This window comes from Ovis canadensis, chromosome 12 (assembly GCF_042477335.2).
Source record: "Ovis canadensis isolate MfBH-ARS-UI-01 breed Bighorn chromosome 12, ARS-UI_OviCan_v2, whole genome shotgun sequence".
Lineage (NCBI taxonomy): Eukaryota > Metazoa > Chordata > Mammalia > Artiodactyla > Bovidae > Ovis > Ovis canadensis.
This window is the reverse complement of record NC_091256.1, coordinates 42,848,163-42,868,213: the sequence shown is the minus strand read 5'-3', so window position 1 is coordinate 42,868,213 and position 20,051 is coordinate 42,848,163. Positions and strand designations below refer to the sequence as shown.

The following is a 20,051-nucleotide window of genomic DNA, read 5'->3' as shown; positions in this document are numbered from 1 at the left end:
TCTTGGGGTTGCAATTGCAGTTCTAGGGCTGCTGCTGCTGCTGCTAAGTCGCTTCAGTCGTGTCCGACTCTGTGCGACCCCATAAACGGCAGCCCACAAGGCTCCTCCGTCCCTGGGATTCTCCAGGCAAGAACACTGGAGTGGGTTGCCACTTCCTTCTCCAATGCATGAAAGTGAAAAGTGAAAGTGAAGTCGCTCAGTCATGTCTGACTCTTAGCGACCCCATGGACTGCAGCCTACCAGGCTCCCCCGCCCATGGGATTTTCCAGGCAAGAGTACTGGAGTGGGGTGCCATTGCCTTCTCCGAGTTCTAGGGCAGTTACTAGGTAACGTGGAACTTTATCAAGGAGTTAGCTTCCAATGCATGAGAGTGTGTAGTCTCAACTGCTTGCTACTCACAGGCATTTTATTAAATGTAAACAACCATAATCACAGGCCAGGCTTACAAAGTCAAGATGAGGCATAGTGTTGAGTCATTTTCTGCTCAGCTCTAAAGATGCAAACAGTACTGGAATTATCTATAATACAAAATGGTAGCACAAATTTACTTTTCAGTATCTGAAACTGAAAAATCCATATGTCTCTCAAAGACAAATATCAGGACTTCCCTGGTGATGCAGTATAAGAGTCTGCCTGCCAATGCAGGGGGACATGGGTTCGACCCCTGGTTTAGGAAGATCCCACAGGCCGAGGAGCAGCTAAGCCAGTGGACCTCAGCTACTGAGCCCATGTGCTTCAACTACTGAAGGCAAACTAGGTGGTTTGCCGAGAGCCTGTGCTCTGCACCAGGAGAAGCTCACGCACAACCACTGGACAGTGCTCCCACTCTCCACAGCTAAAGAAAGCTCTAGTGCCGCAGCGAAGACCCAGCACAACCAAAGGGAAAAAGCGACAAATATCTTATGATATTCATATGGGGAATCTATTTTGTTAAAAAAAAAATGGTTCAAATGAACTTACTTACAAAATAGAAACAGACTTACAGACCTCGAAAACAAACTTATGGTTACCAAAGGGGAAACATGCTGGGGAGAGATAAATGAGGAGCTTGGGATTAACATACACACAATACTACATATTGGAGAAGGAAATGGCAACCCACTCCAGTGTCCTTGCCTGGAGAATCCCAGGGACGGGGGAGCCTCGTGGGCTGCCGTCTATGGGGTCGCACAGAGTCGAACACGACTGAAGCGACTTAGCAGAATACTACATATAAGATAGATATAATCAGGGGAAAAAAAAGATAACAAGGACCTACTGTATAGCACAGGGAACACCACTCAATATTCTGTGATTATCTACATAAGAATCTGATAAAAGAATGACTGTATGTATAACTGAACCACCTTGCTATATACCCCAAACTAACACAATATTGTAAATCTATTAAAAAAAAATTCTGTGTCAATATAAAACCATCACCTAGAGTTTTAAAATTTTACATATTTATTTACGTCCTGTAAGAGCTACATGGACTATCGTTAATCTGTATAAGCTCGAGGAAGGAAAATTAACTATAGTAGTGGCACGAATGGAGTGGTATAGTGAAGGGAAGAGCCGGGTGTGCCAGGCACACACTCTAATCATCTCAGAAAGCATCAAGAGCTTTATGAATCAGGAACTAGGTCTGCAAAATTTGTCTAAGTTTCCAGGACATTAATAACATCCCCATTTGCCAACTTTACTATCCTATCTCTTTCTCCATGTCAGTAATGAAACTCTTAGCCTGCATGTTCATATCCAGGGTGGCAGGGAAGGTGGAGATCGGGATGAGCCAGCCCCCTTCACAGTCCCTCTTCAGTGCGTTGGCTGGACAGGAGAGCAGTCGTGTCCCAGGGGACTGATATAGGTAGGAAATGGAAAATTCAGAATAAGACTCTGAGGGAGCATCTCAGGAAAGGCTTTGGGGCTCAGCAGCAGAAAAGCCACTTTTCCTCTCAGAGAAGCAATTTTGGGATCTTAACTCTTTTTTTTTTTTTTTCCCCATCTTTAAAAGGGAACTATATCAGTATCCTTCTTATAGGGTTACTGCAATGGTATAAAATATTGGGCATAGTTCCTAAAACATAGTAAGTGCTCCAAATACTATCACTATTGGCCCTAGTTTCAGAAGAGATACACATGGCCATAGTCTAAAGAAATTACATCAGGCCAGAAGTCAAGGGAGAAGCAGAGGTGGCCTCCATGTCCCAACTGGTCAATCATCTCCTTATCCCATGAACTGTGGTGCTGGAGAAGACTCCTGAGAGTCCCTTGGACAGCAAGGAGGTCAAACAAGTTAATCCTAAAGTAAATCCACTCTGAATGAATATTCATTGGAAGGACTGATCCTGAAGTTGAAGCTCTAATACTTTGGCCATCTGATTCGAAGAGCTGACTCACTGGAAAAAGATCCTAATACTGGGAAAGATTGAAGGCAGGAGAAGGGGATGACAGAGGATGAGATGGTTGGATGGCATCACCGACTCGAGGGACATGAGTTTGAGCAAACTCCAGGAGATGGTAAAGGACAGGGAAGCCTGGTGTACTGCAGTCCGTGGGGTCGCAAAGAACTGGACATGACTTAGTGACTGAATAACAACAAAAACCTTAGATGTGGAAGCCAAGGTTACAGAGGAGAAATAATGTCTAAACTCATATAGCTAATGAGCAGTGGACTGAGGTTCAATCCTGGGTCCACTTACCTCCTAAGGCTTAACTCTTCTGCACAGTTCTGTCTCCTAATGTAAATATAACAAGAAATGAAAGTTAAGTTCAAAGATCTATTTTTGAAGCTGGAACTAAAAACCATTATTCCAAAGTTAACCACCTATATAATTCTACACTTTCCCTCTATTTCCACACTTAAGAGGAAAGAGGTTATATCAGAGATCATGAACATTTTTTGAGTCTCTGGGTCAGTTACCACCCTGCCCCTTTCAGGTCTGACTTTCAATGAATAAAGAACCAGAGACTCATCAAAAGTTGCTTAGCAATGAGTGTCCCTGAAAAGTGCTGCTTAGAACAGGAAATGCTTAAGCAATGAATTAAACAGTAACTTGTTGTGTCAATATGCGTTCTTAAGGAAAACAGAAAGAAACATGTACTTTTGAGAGAAGTAACACCAGGAACGCTTATTTTTCCAAACGCTTTGAGAGTTGTGGTTTCATGTAAGATTTACTTTCAAGTTGCCCACAAGTGCTGCAGTTCCAGCTTCCTGCCCTGGGTCTCCTTGAAAAGCCTGAAGGAACTCTGGCACTGAAAATGCGCTTGTCCAGAGCCAAGGATTTAACACAATTCTCCCTCATTACCAAGGGGCCTTGAAACCTCAATCTTCTGGAAGACGGGAAGGAAAGAAAAGAAGGTGAGCAGACCGCTGGGGTGTGGTTTCACCTCCTCTCCTACCACCCCAAAGCTAGGCCTTACATTTAATTTTTTTGTCTGGACAAGGGCACCACGCATGCCATTATCTAGTTCCTTTCAAGTCCCTAAGGGTCTCTGCCAGTTGCTTTGGTTGATGTTTTGAAGCAGTGGAAAAAAAGAAAAAAGGGTGAGGAAGGTGACTAATTCTGTCCAGGATTTTTGCCCTTAACATTCTTCTCTAAATATTCAGGTTACTAAATAGAATATAACAATGGTATCTTACATTTATAGAGAAGCTCAGTGGCTCTGGAATCAGAACTAGACTCCTTGCCAGCTCTCTTACCAACTAGCTGTGAGACCTTAAACAGGCCATTAATGTGAAGATGTAGTTTTTTCATCTGTGAAATGGAGGTACTATCAGCCTGAGAAAGATTAAAAGAGATAATATATACAAAGTATTTAGAGTTGTTTTTATTATTTTAACTGTAAGAAAACTGTACCCTTATTCTATCATATTCTGATGTTTCCTTTTGAGATCACAGAGTAAGGCTACTCCCCTTATGGGTAAGGGTAGGTTAGGAGCAGTGTCTTTCTTGAAGGTCTGGGGATTCTTGAGGTTAATCATCCAGAGAAGGATGAAAGATTTATCTTCCATTAGAAAACTGGAATTAGATCTGAGAAGTAACCTCCCTCTCATTTTCCTGACTCTAGAGCCCAAAGAATCTAGATATCCTTAAAGCCACTCATGCTTGATAAGGATTAAAAATCCAAGGTGGGAAATCAGGAAGGGGCCACAAACTTAACATGAAGCTCTGTCATCTGTGTAAGACCTGGAGTCAGCCTCCTGTTGAAGACCTGGAAAAGCAAACTCTCCAAGTGGAAGCTGAATCTTGAGAGAGAAGTTGGGGTTTGACCTACCTGAAAGTGGGGAGTCTCCACAAATTCTCTAAAATTTTCAAAGCTTTCAGTTACATCTATTGAGTCTTATGAAAACTTTAAGACAAGGAGCTTGGATGTTGGTATCTCCATTTCTTTAAGTTAACTAGGTTTTAAAGAGATTACATGCCTTGCCTAGAATCAAGAGGTCAGTACAGGGCAATGGCTAAGGAAAATCTGGTTTTAAAAAAATTATTCTTAGTCCAAGGGGATGTCAATGATCCCCATCCTAGGAAAGTAACAGGGCTGTAAAGGTTTTACTATCATTTTGCATTATTCATACCACTTACCCTTTTACTTTACCCACATCTTAGGTAACTGAGTCAATTGCATTCAGAAGAAACATTTTCTGAGTCCCTCATGGGCACAGAACTCATGCCTGTGTGAACAAATTTATCACACTATAAATTCAATCACACAAAAAGACAACCTATACATATCCCTCTGGCCCCACTCCTTGGCATAGTGGGCTTTTGTCACTTGGATAACCTTTTTTTCACTTTGTGGAAAGTTTTCCAGAATAATAACAGACTTTTATGTCTAACTAGTCAACTGAAAAGTACTTTTAAGCTCCTAGTATGTGTCCCAAATTGGGATAGGTACTATGGGGATACAAAAGATGTGTATATATTAGGATCCATCTTCAAATCTATATTGGGTGGAGGGGTTAATTAACATAAATTTTTTTACTCATCCAAATTTAGAGTGTTATCTTAAGTATGCTGTAGGAGTTGAGAATTAGAGGTTAATGTGGCTTGAAATAATCTAAAAAATAAAAAGCTTTTCCTATCAGTGTCATTGAGAAGACTAAATTCTGTCCTAATTTTAAAAATGCACATTAGTTTTTCAAGTTTGATAGAGTTCACACATTTTATTTGCTAAATAACTTTATTTATTTTCAGCTGTGCTAGGTCTTCGTTGTTGCATGTGGATTTTCTCTCGTTGGAGTGAGCAGGAGCTACTCTCTAGTTGTGGAGCACTGGCTCTACAGTTGTGGCATACGCGACTAGTTGCCCCAAGTCAGCTAAAATCTTCCTGGACCAGGGATTGAACCCATGTCCCCTGCATTGGGAGGTGGACGCTCAACCACTGGACCACCAGGAAAGCCCTAGAAATGCACATTATTTTAGACAAAAACATTGAAAAGTTTGGACAAATGAAACACTTCCCATCCTCAAGAGCTTACAGTTTGGTGGGGGGAAACAAGTAGAATCTCTGTAAATCAACGTGAGGGTCTGTGTGTGTGTCTTAGTTGCTCAGTCGTCTCTGACTCTCTGCGACCTCACAGACTGTAGCCACCAGGCTTCTCTGTCCATGGAATTCTCCAATTCCAGGAGAATTCTCCAGGCAATAATACTGGAGTGGATTGCCATTCCCCTCTCCAGAGGAACCTCCCAACCCAGGGATGGAACACTGGTCTCCTGCATTGCAGGCAGGTTCTTTACTGTTTGAGCTACAAGGGAAGTCCTTGTGAGGGTCTACAGATAACAGCTCAGAAGAAGGGGTTGACACGGAAAGCATCAGGGAGCACATGACCTTCACGGAAGTCACTGACAACAGGGAGGGGACAAATGTGTGTCTGTAGGAGGGTGAATGTTAGAGAGAGGAGAAAAAGGCATTCCAGAAAAAGGAAACTGGGAGCAGCACGGGAAAAGGTACAGTGAGTAGTGAGCATGAAGACTAAAGCTGGGATTTCCCACATTTATTTCAAAGGCCTTCATCACCTATATGAAGAGGGTCTTGAAAAAACAAATAACTAGACCGTAACAATCATGAAATTTAAATATACATGAGTGCTAATCATTTGTTGTTGTTCAGTCATTAAGTCGCAACTAACTCTTGTGAATCTACTTAACTGTAGCCCACCAAGTTCCTCTGTCCAGGGGATTTTCCAGGCAAGAATACTGGAGTGAGTTGCCATTTCCTTCTCCAGGGGATCGCCCCAACCCAGGGATTGAATTCACATCTCCTGCACTGGCAGGTGGATTCTTTACCACTGAGCCACCAGGGAAGTCTGTGCTAATGATTACTCTACTTTTTGGCATTAAGAAATTATTATTCATGGTTATATTCATTTTATATAAATATCTATCTTCTGAGCCATTTTGTGAGGATTCAATTGTTCGTAGTCAATTTCAAAGAGAATGCTGATTGGAGCACCACAGGAATATTTTCTACAGAGAAAATACTTATTTTAATAAAGAATATTAGTTTTCTTTAGGGTTTACTGAGGGATTATAGAACCAGAATAAAAAATATAAAAACTCAGCTAATCAAACCATTAAATACCTTATATTTTGAAGGCCTCTTAATAGTTGTTTATAAATGATTTTTACATAAAATTAAGTCATTTAAATTAATATACACATGCATTAAAGGGGCTTCCCTCCTGGCTCAGACAGTAAAAGATCTGCCTTCTATGCGGGACGCAGGGTTGGATCCCTAAGTCGGGAAGATCCGCTGGAGAAGGAAATGGCAACCCACTCCAGTATTCTTGCCTGTGAATCTCATGGGCAGAGGAACCTGGCGGGTTATAGTACATAGGGGTCGCAAACGGTCAAACGACTGAAGCGGCTTAGCACGCACATGGACTAAAAAACCATCTAAAACTAGTTTCAAAAATATATATATTCGCTCGAACCACACCATTAGGCATATTATTCAAAAATCATTTTTAAAAGAAAATATTCTAGTGAACTTTTCCTTAAAATGAGACAAACATTTAACATGTTACAGGTTTCAAATTTCAGAAAAGCGAGATGTAAAACTTTCCCTCGGTTATTTTAGCTGGACATCCGGTCAAATTTCACAAGTAGGAACATCTTCATGTACCTAACAGTGGGCACAATACAGGCACGTCTTTGTTGCTATGAGAACCTCTATTTTGTAGGAGAAATCGCAGCCTTGACGACGCAATGTTTGCGCCGATTTTACAGCATGTTTTTCTACAGCGGTTCAGCTCCACCAGTAACACTCTAATGGCTCTCTGGTTTCCTGCCCGCCAGCCCAGTTTTCCGTCCCAGCTCCAGCGCTCGCCCGCTGTGCACTCCCGGTCTCTGGGAGCGGGCGGCGAGCACTGGCCTGGCGAAAACGTGGGCCGGAGGTGGGGCAGATGGGAAGGGGAGGCGGCGGCACTGCGGGTTGCTTCTGTTACCCTCCGGAGTCGAGCTCTGCACCAGCTCTCCAGCTGCGTTTTAAAATCTGCAGTTAAAAAAAGTGGAGCAACCTACAAACTGGAGGGGACGAGGAGAGCAGTGTGTCCCCAAATGGATCAGAAAAATGGGAAAGGAGGGGTTCTGAACTTTATTATTAAATACTTCCTCCATGCCAGAAAAATCAGGGTTCAGGGCTCGGTACTGGGCAGAATAGGCTGAAGCCACCGACGCGACTAAAAAGGGTCGCGGGCGAGGATCCGGGCTTCCGAGCGCCACGGGGTCCTAGCGGGAGCGGGGGGCGCGCGCGCTCGGAGCGTTCCTTCCCCCCACCCCCGCCCCAGGGTCTCCTTCCCTCGGGATTCGGAGCCTCCCATCCTCCAGGGCCGACTCGCCGCGGGGCTGAAGGGTGTCAGGACGCCGTGACCTAGCTTAGCGACAGGCCTCTCCCCGGCGACGGCGCCGCAACAAGATGGCGGACGACAGAGACAGGGACGGCACAGGTAAGAGGCACCGCGAAGCGCAGCCCTCGCCGCCCGCCGCGACCTCGGCCGCACCGGGGAGCTCCAGACAGAGTGGGACCCCCTACCTCTGGAGCCCCACCCTCAGGGAGAAGGCCGACCCAGCCAGGCCGCGCCGCCCGCCCCGCAGCGGAGGCCCCCTCCCCCGTTCCTGCCCCCCTCGCCCCGCCTCCCGGGCCCTCATCCCGCCCCCGCCCCCATCGTCCCGCCCGCGGAGCCCCGAGCCTCGCTTCCAGCGCGGGTTGCGGCCGAGGCGCCGGCCCGGAGCCCCATAATGGCGTCCTTGTTCACGGTGTCGAGGACACCGCCTCCAAGCCCTAGCTTGGGTTCTCGTTGCCGCAGGCGCCACGCCGGCAGCTACTCAGGCTCTGGGCCCGCGCGGCGGCCTGGGTGAGGACGGCTTAGGCTGCGGGCGTCTGCCGTGCTCTTCCCCGGCTGCGCTGAAACCCCGCCCGGCCCAGACGGCTGGCGTCTGCGACCACCATTTTGCCTTCGTAGCGGGGACGTGGGAGGACGGCTTGGAGGTCACCACGACTGCGTCCGCGCCTCTAGGATCCGAAGCGCGCGCGCCACCCGCCTGGTGTCTTGTCTTATGCGAAAAACAAGACAAAATACAAATAACTTTAATAAAGATGAAAGAGCAAACTCCAGAGGCGACGCGTAGAGCTCGGTGCGCAGGCCTGTCTCTGCGGCGCCACTAGACGGCCCAGCGCGCTCGCGGCGGCAGAGGCGGGACTGGGCCTCCGGTCGCCGGGTGGGAGGCATTGATGTTTTCATTATTAGGGGAAAGGAAACCTGCTTATCCATGTTTATTTGTTAAGACTGTTAACGTTGTTTTAATTCAGTTTGATTAAAAAATTGATGCTTTTTTTTTTAACCATCCTTTAGTTACTCAAAAATAAGTGTATTTCAGTAATTGATGAACTCGTCGCTAAAACGTCAAGCCATTGAAACGATAGAGGTAAACATCTTAGAAATGAAAATAATACCCCACCTTTGTTCTTTTTTTGAGTGCTTGAGACATATCAGCATACCATTTTTCTCAGCATGGAACAAAGATGTAATGATATTAAGTAATAGTTACAAGTGTAGGAGCCAGCGCTGAGGTCGTCAGTCACTTGTCGTGGTGATCACAGAAAAAAGGCGGAGAAACACACGGCACTGTGCCAAAGAGCTACGTAGTGATAGCAATAATACTATTTGATTTGTTTTTTTATGATTACGTTAGTCTGAAAAGCCAGACATTTTATAGATGTTACCTTCCTAAGATGTCCTTATAATTTTATTGTGCTGTTTTAAAAGTATAAGGTACGTCCTAAGAAAATGATTACTTTTTAAATATTAGTTTTAAAACTTTCCCCAGAGGGACTTCCCTGGTGGTCCAGCGGTTAAGAATATGCCTGCCAGTGCAGGGGACACAAGTTCCATCCCTCTTGGGGAAAGATTGCACATGCTAGGGAGCAGCTAAGCCCCTGCGCCACAACTGCTGAGCCTGGGCTCTCCAACAAAAAAAAGCCCGGGGCATGAGAAGCTCCTGTGCCCCAGTGAAAAGTAGCCCCCGCTGGCAGCAACTAGAGAAGACCCAGTGCAGCTAAAAAACAAAAACAAAACAAAACTTCCCCAGAAAGACTTACCTTTATTTATTAAAATTCTTATTTAAAAAAAAAAAAGGAAGACTTTCAGGAGGTAATCATGGATTTTTAAAAAGATTTGATTAGGTCAGCCTGAGGAAAAGACACACACTGGATTATGCTTCAAATACAGTTTGTTTTTCTTCATTAAAAAAATAGATTGAAAAGCTTTTTTGATTTTCAAGGATACTTTCCTATTTATAATAAACTATTTCAGAGAAGAAACAATTCTGTCTATAGCCATAGAAGTAATGACTGTTAAAATCAGATTGGGTGTCATTCATTCAGTTGACATGTGTTTAATGCCTGCCATATGGAAGGCATTCTGAGTCAGGTTAGAACTTTGGAGGGTATTTTTTTCTCCCAAAGAAGGTGAGCTATATAAGGAAGATAAGACATTCACAGAAGGGAGAGAGCAGTCAGCTGGACTGGTATGTGCAGCCGATGTGCCAGCTGCTTGCCAGGTGTGCTGTATCCCCTGATGAGGGCAGCAGCCTGGTATCGCTGGGAGCTGGTAAGAAAGGAAGGAGGGCAGTCCGTGCCCCTGGCTTACTGAATTAGACTCTGCATTTATGCATTCCTGCCCGTGATCCACATGCACATTAAAGTTTGAGAAGCACTGTTCCCCGGTATATCTCAGTTACTCTTTACAACGGTCCTATGAGCTGATTGTAATTGCAGCTTGACGGGCATGATGAAATAGAAGTATGTTGTCTCGAGAATGAAATAAAGGTATGTTGTCTTAAGGATAAATTAGAGACTCATATGCTGATAACCATCTTTGAATACACATATTTCACTCATATATTTGATTCTCTGCTCTGAAGTTTCAGAAGTTACGCCTGACCAATTAATCCGAATAGGCTAGGCTTTGAGGATTCACTCAAACTAACTAAACTCATAAAGAGTGATGTACAAACCTGAATAATGATTTATTAATTTAAATTGGGGTATGATTTAAATTGATACATCAGTCAGGAAGCTGACCTCTGCAATGTCGTATACTGTTTTATGTGTATTAAGCTTTTGTAGAGGGTAGATTTATATGTTTAAAGTTGCTTGATGAACATGGAATCAAGCAAAAGAAAAGGATAGTTTTGAAGGCTATATCTATTAAGCTCAAAGAGGATGGGGATCATTTCTTTATGCTCATTGTCTTGCAGAGTATACAGCACATGGTAGAAATTCAATAAATATTGCCACATTCAGATAATTTAATTAAAAGTGTTTGTTTTAATCAAAGCATTATTTACTGTTTCCCCAAAGATCTACACCTAAAAGCCTATACAATTATTGTTAGAGATTTTTTTCCCTCTTCCTTTCAAGTAAGCTATATGCTTTTATTTCATCTGGCTCAACAAACATTTTTTTTGAGAGCCAAAAAAATTCATTGGCATGTCTTTAAAAAATAACAACACATATATTTTAAGTTGTTCATATTTAATCTTGAATTTGTTTTAAGTTCTAAAGGATTAAGTTTCTGGGTAGTCATCATGTCCAGCTCTTCAACATTTAGGGATTAATCTTGATACAAATAGTGAGAATATTGGTAAGAAATAGTAACTAAATCTATGATGGGCTATTTTGCTCTCTTTATAAAAATTTTCTGTAAGATTATATACATTGAAATCATGCTTAATTTGTAACATTTTTGTACCTTATACATAGTATAATTTATCTTTTTTCCTAGATTAGAAAATATGACAAAGAATTTGAAATTCTAGAATCAAGTTGATTTTTTTTTTAGTACTTAATTTTATTTGTTTTACCAAAAGAAGAATGTTTGCAGCAGGATAGGAAAGATTATTTTTGAAGTTCTGTTATTTCCATGTGAGTTTCCTCAACCAGAGCATCATTTATTAATTTTTTTCTTTTCCTCTGTTTTGTTTAAAATGAGGAATCAATGTAGTTGTTGATTCTTTGGATCTTTAAATCTTATTTTAATGTTTCTATCTCTTAGAGACTTTTATATAGGACTGGAAGAATCTTCTATTTGTGATTAAAATCATGTCTAGGAAACAGACTGTTTAGGAATAACATTCTAATTTTTGGCAGGCCATTGAGCTTTGGAGAAGGCAATGGCACCCCACTCCAGTACTCCTGCCTGGAAAATCCCATGGATGGAGGAGCTTGGTAGGCTATAGTCCATGGGGTTGCTAAGAGTCCAACACGACTGAGCGACTTCACTTTCACTTTTCACTTTTATGCATTGGAGAAGGAAATGGAAACCCACTCCAGTGTTCTTGCCTGGAGAATCTCAGGGACAGGGGAGCCTGGTGGGCTGCCATCTATGGGGTCGCACAGAGTCAGACACGACTGAAGCGACTTAGCAGCATTGAGCTTTGGAAGGCATGGCAGTTTTGTTTTTTTTTTTTTAAATAAGACTCAGGTACTCAAAGTTCTTTCTAGGATTTATGATTTTTGTTTGTTTTAAAATATTCTTTTTACTTTGCATGCTTTGATAATATTGCTTGGTAAAGTATTTCCAATTCAGGAATCAGCTCCTAGATGGAAGAAGTTTTATAATTTTGTTTTGTGTTTGTTTCCCTATATTGTGCCATTCCTCTTGAAACTCAACATTTGGAAATCTAATGTAAAAAACTGAGATTTCAGGTTAATACTACTTGTTGAAAAGTGAACTGTTGATAGTATAGAGTGTAGTTCAGAATAGTAGAAAACATGAGCACTGAAGTAAGATCTGAATTTAAATCATGGTTTCCTCAAGCTCTATCTGATCTTAGCCAAGATACTAAGTCTAGGGATCATCACATTCCTCAAATGTAAACTGGAAATAGTTATATCTATTTCATAATCTGTTTTAATGTGGACAGTATCTTCTTAGTCATTTATCACCCACCACAATGCCTGACATTAAAGGAATGCTGAATAAATTGGAAGAAGTGGTTGGTACATTTTAGGGAATTAGTGGCTGTTTAGTAGATTCCATATGTATGACATGAAATCTAAGTGTTCAGTTCAGATCAGTCGATCAGTCATGTCCAGTTCTTTGTGACCTCATGGACTGCACCGTGCCAGGCTCCCCTGTCCGTCACCAACTCCCAGAGCCTACTCAAACTCATGTCCATTGAGTTGGTGATGCCATCCAACCATCTCATCCTCTGTCATCCTGTTCTCCTCCTGCCCTCAATCTTTCCCAGCATTAGGGTCTTTTCCAATGAGTCAGTTCTTCATAGCAGGTGGCCAAAGTATTGGAGTTTCAGCTTCGGCATCAGTCCTTCCTATGAATATTCAATATGATTTCCTTTAGGATTGACTGGTTTGATCTCCTTTCAGTCCAAGGGACTCTCAAGAGTCTTCCCCAACACCACAGTTCAAAAGCATCAATTCTTCAGGGCTCAGCTTTCTTTATAGTCCAACTTTCACATCCCATATCCATTCATGACTACTGGAGAAACCATTGCTTTGACTAGATGGACCTTTGTTGGCAAAGTAATGTCTCTGCTTTTTAATATGCTGTCTAGGTTAGTCATAGCTTTTCTTCTGAAGAGCAAGCATCTTTTAATTTCATGGCTGCAGTCACCGTCTGAAGTGATTTTGGAGCCCCCCAAAATAATAAAGACTATCACTGTTTCCATTGTTTCCCCATCTATTTGCCATGATGTGATGGGACCAGATGCCACGATCTTAGTTTTTTGAATGTTGAGTTTGAAGCCAGCTTTTTCACCATCCTCTTTCACTTTCATCAAGAGGCTCTTTAGTTCTTTGCTTTCTGCCATAAGGGTGGTGTCATCTGCATATCTAAGGTTATTGATATTTTTCCCAGCAATCTTCATTACAGCTTGTGTTTCATCCAGCCTAGCATTTTGCATGATCGTACTCTACATATAAGTTAAATAACCACAGTGATAATACACAGCCTTAATGTACTCTTTTTCCTATTTGGAACCAGTCTGTTGTTCCATGTCCAGTTCTAACTGTTGCTTCCTGACCTGCATAAAGATTTCTCAAGCGTCAGGTCAGGTGGTCTGATATTCCCTTCTCTTTCAGAATTTTCCACAGTTTATTATGATCCACACAGTCAAAGGCTTTGGCATAGTCAATAAAGCAGAAATAGATGTTTTTATGGAACTCTCTTTCCTTTTCAATGATCCAGCGGATGTTGGCAATTTGATCTCTGGTTCCTCTGCCTTTTCTAAAACCAGCTTGAACATTTGGAAGTTCACGGTTCACGTATTGTTGAAGCCTGGCTTGGAGAATTTTGAGCATTACTTTGCTAGTGTGTGAGATGAGTGCAATTGTGCAGTAGTTTGAGCATTCTTTGGCATTGCTTTTCTTAGGGATTGGAATGAAAACTGACCTTTTCCAGTCCTGTGGCCACTGCTGAGTTTTCCAAATTTGCTGGTGTATTGAGTGCAGCACTTTCATAGCATCATCTCCCAGGATTTGAAATAGCTCAACTGGAATTCCATCACCTCCACTAGCTTTGTTCATAGTGATGCTTCCTAAGGCCCACTTTCCAGGATGTCTGGCTCTAGGTGAATGATCACACCATCATGATTATCTGGGTCGTGACGATCTTTTTTATACAGTTCTTCTGTGTATTCTTGCCACCTCTTCTTAATATCTTCTGCTTCTGTTAGGTCCCTACCATTTCTGTCCTTTATTGAGCCCATCTTTGCATGAAATGTTCCCTTGGTATCTCTGATTTTCTTGAAGAGATCTCTGGTCTTTCCCATTCTATTGTTTTCATCTATTTCTTTGCACTGATCACTGAGGAAGGCTTTCTTATCTCTCCTTGTTATTCTTTGGAACTCTGCATTCAAATGGGTGTATCTTTCCCTTTCGCCTTTGCTTTTGACTAGTCTTATCAAGCCCTTATTTATTTTTTTCAGACCCACTCCCACAACATACATCTTAAATTAACAAGATTGGAATGAACAATAGAAAGATTTTACCAGACCCACTCCCATAATATAATTTTAAGATGACAGGGTTAGTCAAAAGGTTCTTGTTAAGGAGAAACGTGTCCTCAAGCAAGATGCATTGTTATGTTGACTAAGACAAAGCAACATAGAAAAGAACGTTTGTCCTTTTCTCCTTGAGAGCCCCAGACCCCTTTCTCCTTCCCGAGGGCTCCGGACCCCTTTCTCCTTGGGAACCCTGACTTCAGCCTACCTAGGAACTGACTCTCTCAATAAGAGTTATATCACTTACTGTTAATTCCATGGGATTTAGAACAGTTGTAGGATGTATTGCAGTCACTCTGTAAATACTTGTTGAAGGAATGAATGAGTGTAAAGAAATAACTTATTTTTTAAATGTAGCAATAAATTTGGAGCTTAAGACTTGGGCTTGAACTTGAACACTGCTTTTTTTTTTTTCTTTTCCAGATTTCATTGGCATGTCATTTAATTTCCTTAGACTTCAGTTCAAAGAGTTCTTGGTTGCATCAGCACTTTGAAATAGGCACTGGGCTAAATATTTAACATGAATTATGTTATTTAATTCTATGAACAAACCTATGTGAGAGAGATCCCTTTTATCCCCTTTCTACAAATGAATAACAGGGGCTTGGATGGTAAAGCAGAATTCTAGTTTCAGCTCCAACACTAAGTCTTGGAAGTCATCACCCCTGTTGCCATAAACTGGAAGAAATACTTGGTAATTCTGACAAAAAGTTGAAGGCTATGTGGAAGCTGTGCTAGTGAGAAACTGCTGGCAACCTACAGCCTTAAGAAGTCGCTCATATTTTTTTGGGTTTTACTTCCAGGAACCCCACCAGGCTATCTGGTAAAGGGACAGGAAAGACCTCCTTATTGCCCTAGCAGGCAGAGGGGGAAAGTAACCGTTTTGAAATCTCCAGAACATTTTTCATAAAAAGATGTGCTTTCCAGGGGGAAAACATTACCAGAGCCTTGTCCTACCTATCTGTGTTTAGCCGGCCACAGTGCCCCATAGCCTTCTTATCTCATCTAAGAGGATCGGGAGTAGCTAAAAAACAGTTATAAGGGTCACATTCCAGAAACCAAAAACAAATTTAACCACGAGATTATAGATTGCTTTTCTTCACTCACACCTTATCACTGCATGAATAGGACCCAGTGTAATACCAGTGTTTTACAGCTGGAAAGCGTAACTGCACACTGTGTCTAAGGAGGAATTCTGTCAGGAACCTGGCACCAGAGCTACAGGAAACAGGAAGCGGTAAACACACCCTCCTGTGCACTCCGTCGCTTCAGTCATGCCGACTCTCTGTGACTCCATGGGCTGCAGCCAGCCAGGCTCCTCTGCCCATCGGGATTCTCCCAAGGATACTGGAATGGGTCGCCATGTCCTCCTCCAGGGGATCTTCCTGACCCAGGGATCGAACCTACGTCTCTTGTCTCTTTCACTGGCAGGTGGGTTCTTTACCACTAATACCATCTGGGAAGCTCACAAACACCGTATTGCTAGTCAAACAGGCATAAAGCCTCAGACTAATGACCTTCTATCTCAGTTCTTACTACCTGATGCATCAGGTGTGTTTTTTAACAAGAAGTTTCAAGGCATGCTGAAAGGTAAGAGAAACAACCTGAAGAGAAAGGAAGCATCAGAACCAGACTCAGGTACATTGTACAAATTTTGGAATTATCAGATAAAGAATTTAATTACTATGACTAATATGTTAAGGGTTGCAATGGAAAAAGTAGACAACATGCAAGAACAGATGAGTATTTCAAGTGGAGAGATGAAAGCTCCAAGAAAGAAAAAGGAATATTAGAGACCAAATGCACTGTAACGGAAGTGAAAGAATGCCTTTGATGTGCCCATCAGTGGACTTAACGTGACTGGGGAAAGAATCATTGAGCTTGAAGATGATGCCACTGGACACTTCCCAAACTGAAATGCAGAGAGAAAAAGTGAAAACCAAAGAAAAACCAGAACATCCAAGAACTGGGACAATTTTAAAAGGTCTAAAATACACAGAATTGGAACTACCAGAAGAAAAGGAATCAAAGAATGAAGCACAAGAAATATTTGAAATAATAACAGCCAAGAGGACAGATGTCCCTGGCAGTCCAGTGATTAAAACTCCACACTCCCAATACAAGGGGGCCCAGATTCGATCCCTGGTCAGAGAACAGATCCCACATGCTACAACTAAGACTTAGTGTGACTAAATAAAATAAATAAATAAATGTAAATATTAAAAAATAATGGCCAAGAATTTTCCAAAATTAATGACTGACACCAAACCAGATCTAGGAAGCTAACTGAACACCATCAGGATAAATACCAAAAAGCTATGCCTCAGTTCAGTTCAGTTCAGTCACTCAGTCGTGTCCGACTCTTTGCGACCCCGTGAATCACAGCACGCCAGGCCTCCCTGTCCATCACCAACTCCCAGAGTTCACTCAGACTCACGTCCATCGAGTCCGTGATGCCATCCAGCCATCTCATCCTCTGTCGTCCCATTCTCCTCCTGCCCCCAATCCCTCCCAGCATCAAAGTCTTTTCCAATGAGTCAACTCTTCACATGAGGTGGCCAAAGTACTGGAGTTTCAGCTTTAGCATCATTCCTTCCAAAGAAATCCCAGGGCTGATCTCCTTCAGAATGGACTGGTTGGATCTCCTTGCAGTTCAAGGGACTCTCAAGAGTCTTCTCCAACACCACAGTTCAAAAGCATCAATTCTTCGGCGCTCAGCCTTCTTCACAGACGAACTCTCACATCCATACATGACCACAGGAAAAACCATAGCCTTGACTAGTTGGACCTTAGCCGGCAAAGTAATGTCTCTGCTTTTGAATATACTATCTAGGTTGGTCATAACTTTTCTTCCAAGGAGTAAGCGTCTTTTAATTTCATGGGTGCAGTCACCATCTGCAGTGATTTTGCAGCCCCCCAAAATAAAGTCAGCCACTGTTTCCACTGTTTCTACATCTATTTGCCATGAAATGATGGGACCAGATGCCATGATCTTCATTTTCTGAATGTTGAGCTTTAAGCCAACGTTTTCGCTCTCCTCTTTCACTTTCATCAAGAGGCTTTTTAGCTCCTCTTCACTTTCTGCCATAAGGGTGGTGTCATCTGCATATCTGAGGTTATTGATATTTCTCCTGGCAATCTTGATTCCAGCTTGTGTTTCTTCCAGTCCAGCATTTTTCATGATGTACTCTGCATAGAAGTTAAATAAGCAGGGTGACAATATACAGCCTTGATGTACTCCTTTTCCTATTTGGAACCAGTCTGTTGTTCCATGTCCAGTTCCAACTGTTGCTTCCTGACCTGCATAAAGATTTCTCAAGAGGCAGGTCAAGTGGTCTGGTATTCCCATCTCTTTCAGAATTTTCCACAGTTTATTGTGATCCATAAGTCAAAGGCTTTGGCATAGTCAATAAAGCAGAAATAGATGTTTTTCTGGAACTCTCTTGCTTTTTCCATGATCCAGCAGATGTTGGCAATTTGATCTCTGGTTCCTTTGCGTTTTCTAAAACCAGCTTGAACATCTGGAAGTTCACGGTTCACATATTGCTGAAGCCTGGCTTGGAGAATTTTGAGCATTACTACTAGCATGTGAGATGAGTGCGATTGTGCAGTAGTTTGAGCATTCTTTTGCATTGCCTTTCTTTGGAACTGGAATGAAAACTGATCTTTTCCAGTCCTGTGGCCACTGCTGAGTTTTCCAAATTTGCTGGCATATTGAGTGCAGCACTTTCACAGCATATCTTTCAGGATTTGAAACAGCTCAACTAGAATTCCATCACCTCCACTAGCTTTGTTCGTAGTGATGCTTTCTAAGGCCCACTTGACTTCACATTCCAGGATGTCTGGCTCTAGGTGAGTGATCACACCATCGGGATTATCTGGGTCATGAAGATCTTTTTTGTATAGTTCTTCTGTGTATTCTTGCCACCTCTTCTTAATATCTTCTGCTTCTGTTAGGTCCATACCATTTCTGTCCTTTATCGAGCCCACTTTGCATGAAATGTTCCCTTGGTATCTCTGATTTTCTTGAAGAGATCTCTAGTCTTTCCCATTCTGTTGTTTTCCTCTATTTCTTTGCGTTGATCGCTGAAGAAGGCTTTCTTATCTCTTCTTGTTATTCTTTGGAACTCTGCATTCGGATGCTTATATCTTTCCTTTTCTCCTTTGCTTTTCGCCTCTCTTCTTTCCACAGCTATTTGTAAGGCCTCTGCAGACAGCCATTTTGCTTTTTTGCATTTCTTTTCCATGGGGATGGTCTTGATCCCTGTCTCCTGTGCAATGTCATGAACCTCATTCCATGGTTCATCAGGCACTCTATCTATCAGACCTAGGCCCTTAAATCTATTTCTCACTTCCACTGTATAATCATAAGGGATTTGATTTAGGTCATACCTGAATGCTATGCCTAGGTATATTATATTTCAGACTGCAGAAAACCAAAGATAACAAGAAAATCCTGAAAGAAGTCAGAAGAAAAGAAAGAAGCCTTACCTAGGCTTCTTGTCAGAAACAATGTAAAGCAGGAGAGCATGGATTAGAGTAGTGTTGATAGACAGGTAAAGCAGTATGACCAAGGCCAGCCACTTAGCTAACTGCTGAAACAAGGACTCACGTTCAAGTCTGTCTGACTCCAAAGCCAATGCTCTTAGTCTCTATACCCCACATAGAGAAGTCAAGGGGAATTTTATTGTAAAAGGAAGGAAAACTTGGCCCATGATCTCCTTATGTGGAGCAGTAGTTCCCAAACTTTAATGAACTTCAGTCTCACCTGAAGGGCTAGTTAAACCACAGATTGCTAAGCACCATTCCCAAAGTTTCTTCACCTGTAAGTCTGGGGCTGGGGGCTGAGGGTGGGCTCTTAGAGAATCTGCATTTCTAACAAAGTTACCGGAGGATGAGGATGCTATTAAAAACCATTGATCTAGATTCTGGGGTAAAGTTTCAGTGTATTTGCTTCTAGGTTTTTTCTAGACAGATTTGTATTTTGTTTTGTTTTACAGATTTGAGATTACAATGTATATAGTTTTATATCCAGCTTTTGTACTTACTATTATAAGCACTTTTTCAGTGAATCAGTATTTCTCAGCATTATTTTTAATAGCTGCATTTATTATATTTATGAATTATATTTAACTAATGGCACCCCACTCCAGTACTCTTGCCTGGAAAATCCCATGGGCGGAGGAGCCCGGTAGGCTGCAGTCCATGGGGTCGAGAAGAGTCGGACATGACTGAGCGACTTCACTTTCACTTTTCACTTTCGTACATTGGAGAAGGAAATGGCGACCCACTCCAGTGTTCTTGCCTGGAGAATCCCAGGGATGGGGGAGCCTGGTGGGCTGCCGTCTATGGGGTCACACAGAGTCGGACACGACTGAAGTGAGTTAGCAGACTTAGCAGAGGCTTTCCCTGACTATTGGATGTCTGCACTGTTTCCAGATTTTCTGTGCTATAAATAATGGTGCAGAATAATGCCACCACTGTAAATGGTCAATGAATGTCTTGTAACAATGTTTTGACACAGCTTTGATCCCCACTGTC

At 42.4% G+C, this 20,051-nt stretch overlaps 1 protein-coding gene across 2 annotated transcripts in view; it reads left to right on the top strand.

Annotated features, from left to right (window-relative positions):
• The first annotated feature begins 7,408 nt into the window (after positions 1-7,408).
• Positions 7,409-20,051, top strand: part of EFCAB2 (EF-hand calcium binding domain 2) — a 145,933-nt gene continuing 133,290 nt past the window's right edge. For both annotated transcript variants that reach the window (XM_069545502.1, XM_069545501.1), the window contains exon 1: positions 7,409-7,933. In XM_069545502.1, coding sequence (XP_069401603.1) covers positions 7,903-7,933 — 31 coding nt within the window. In that variant the 5' untranslated portion in view covers positions 7,409-7,902. The remainder of the gene's footprint in view (positions 7,934-20,051) is intronic.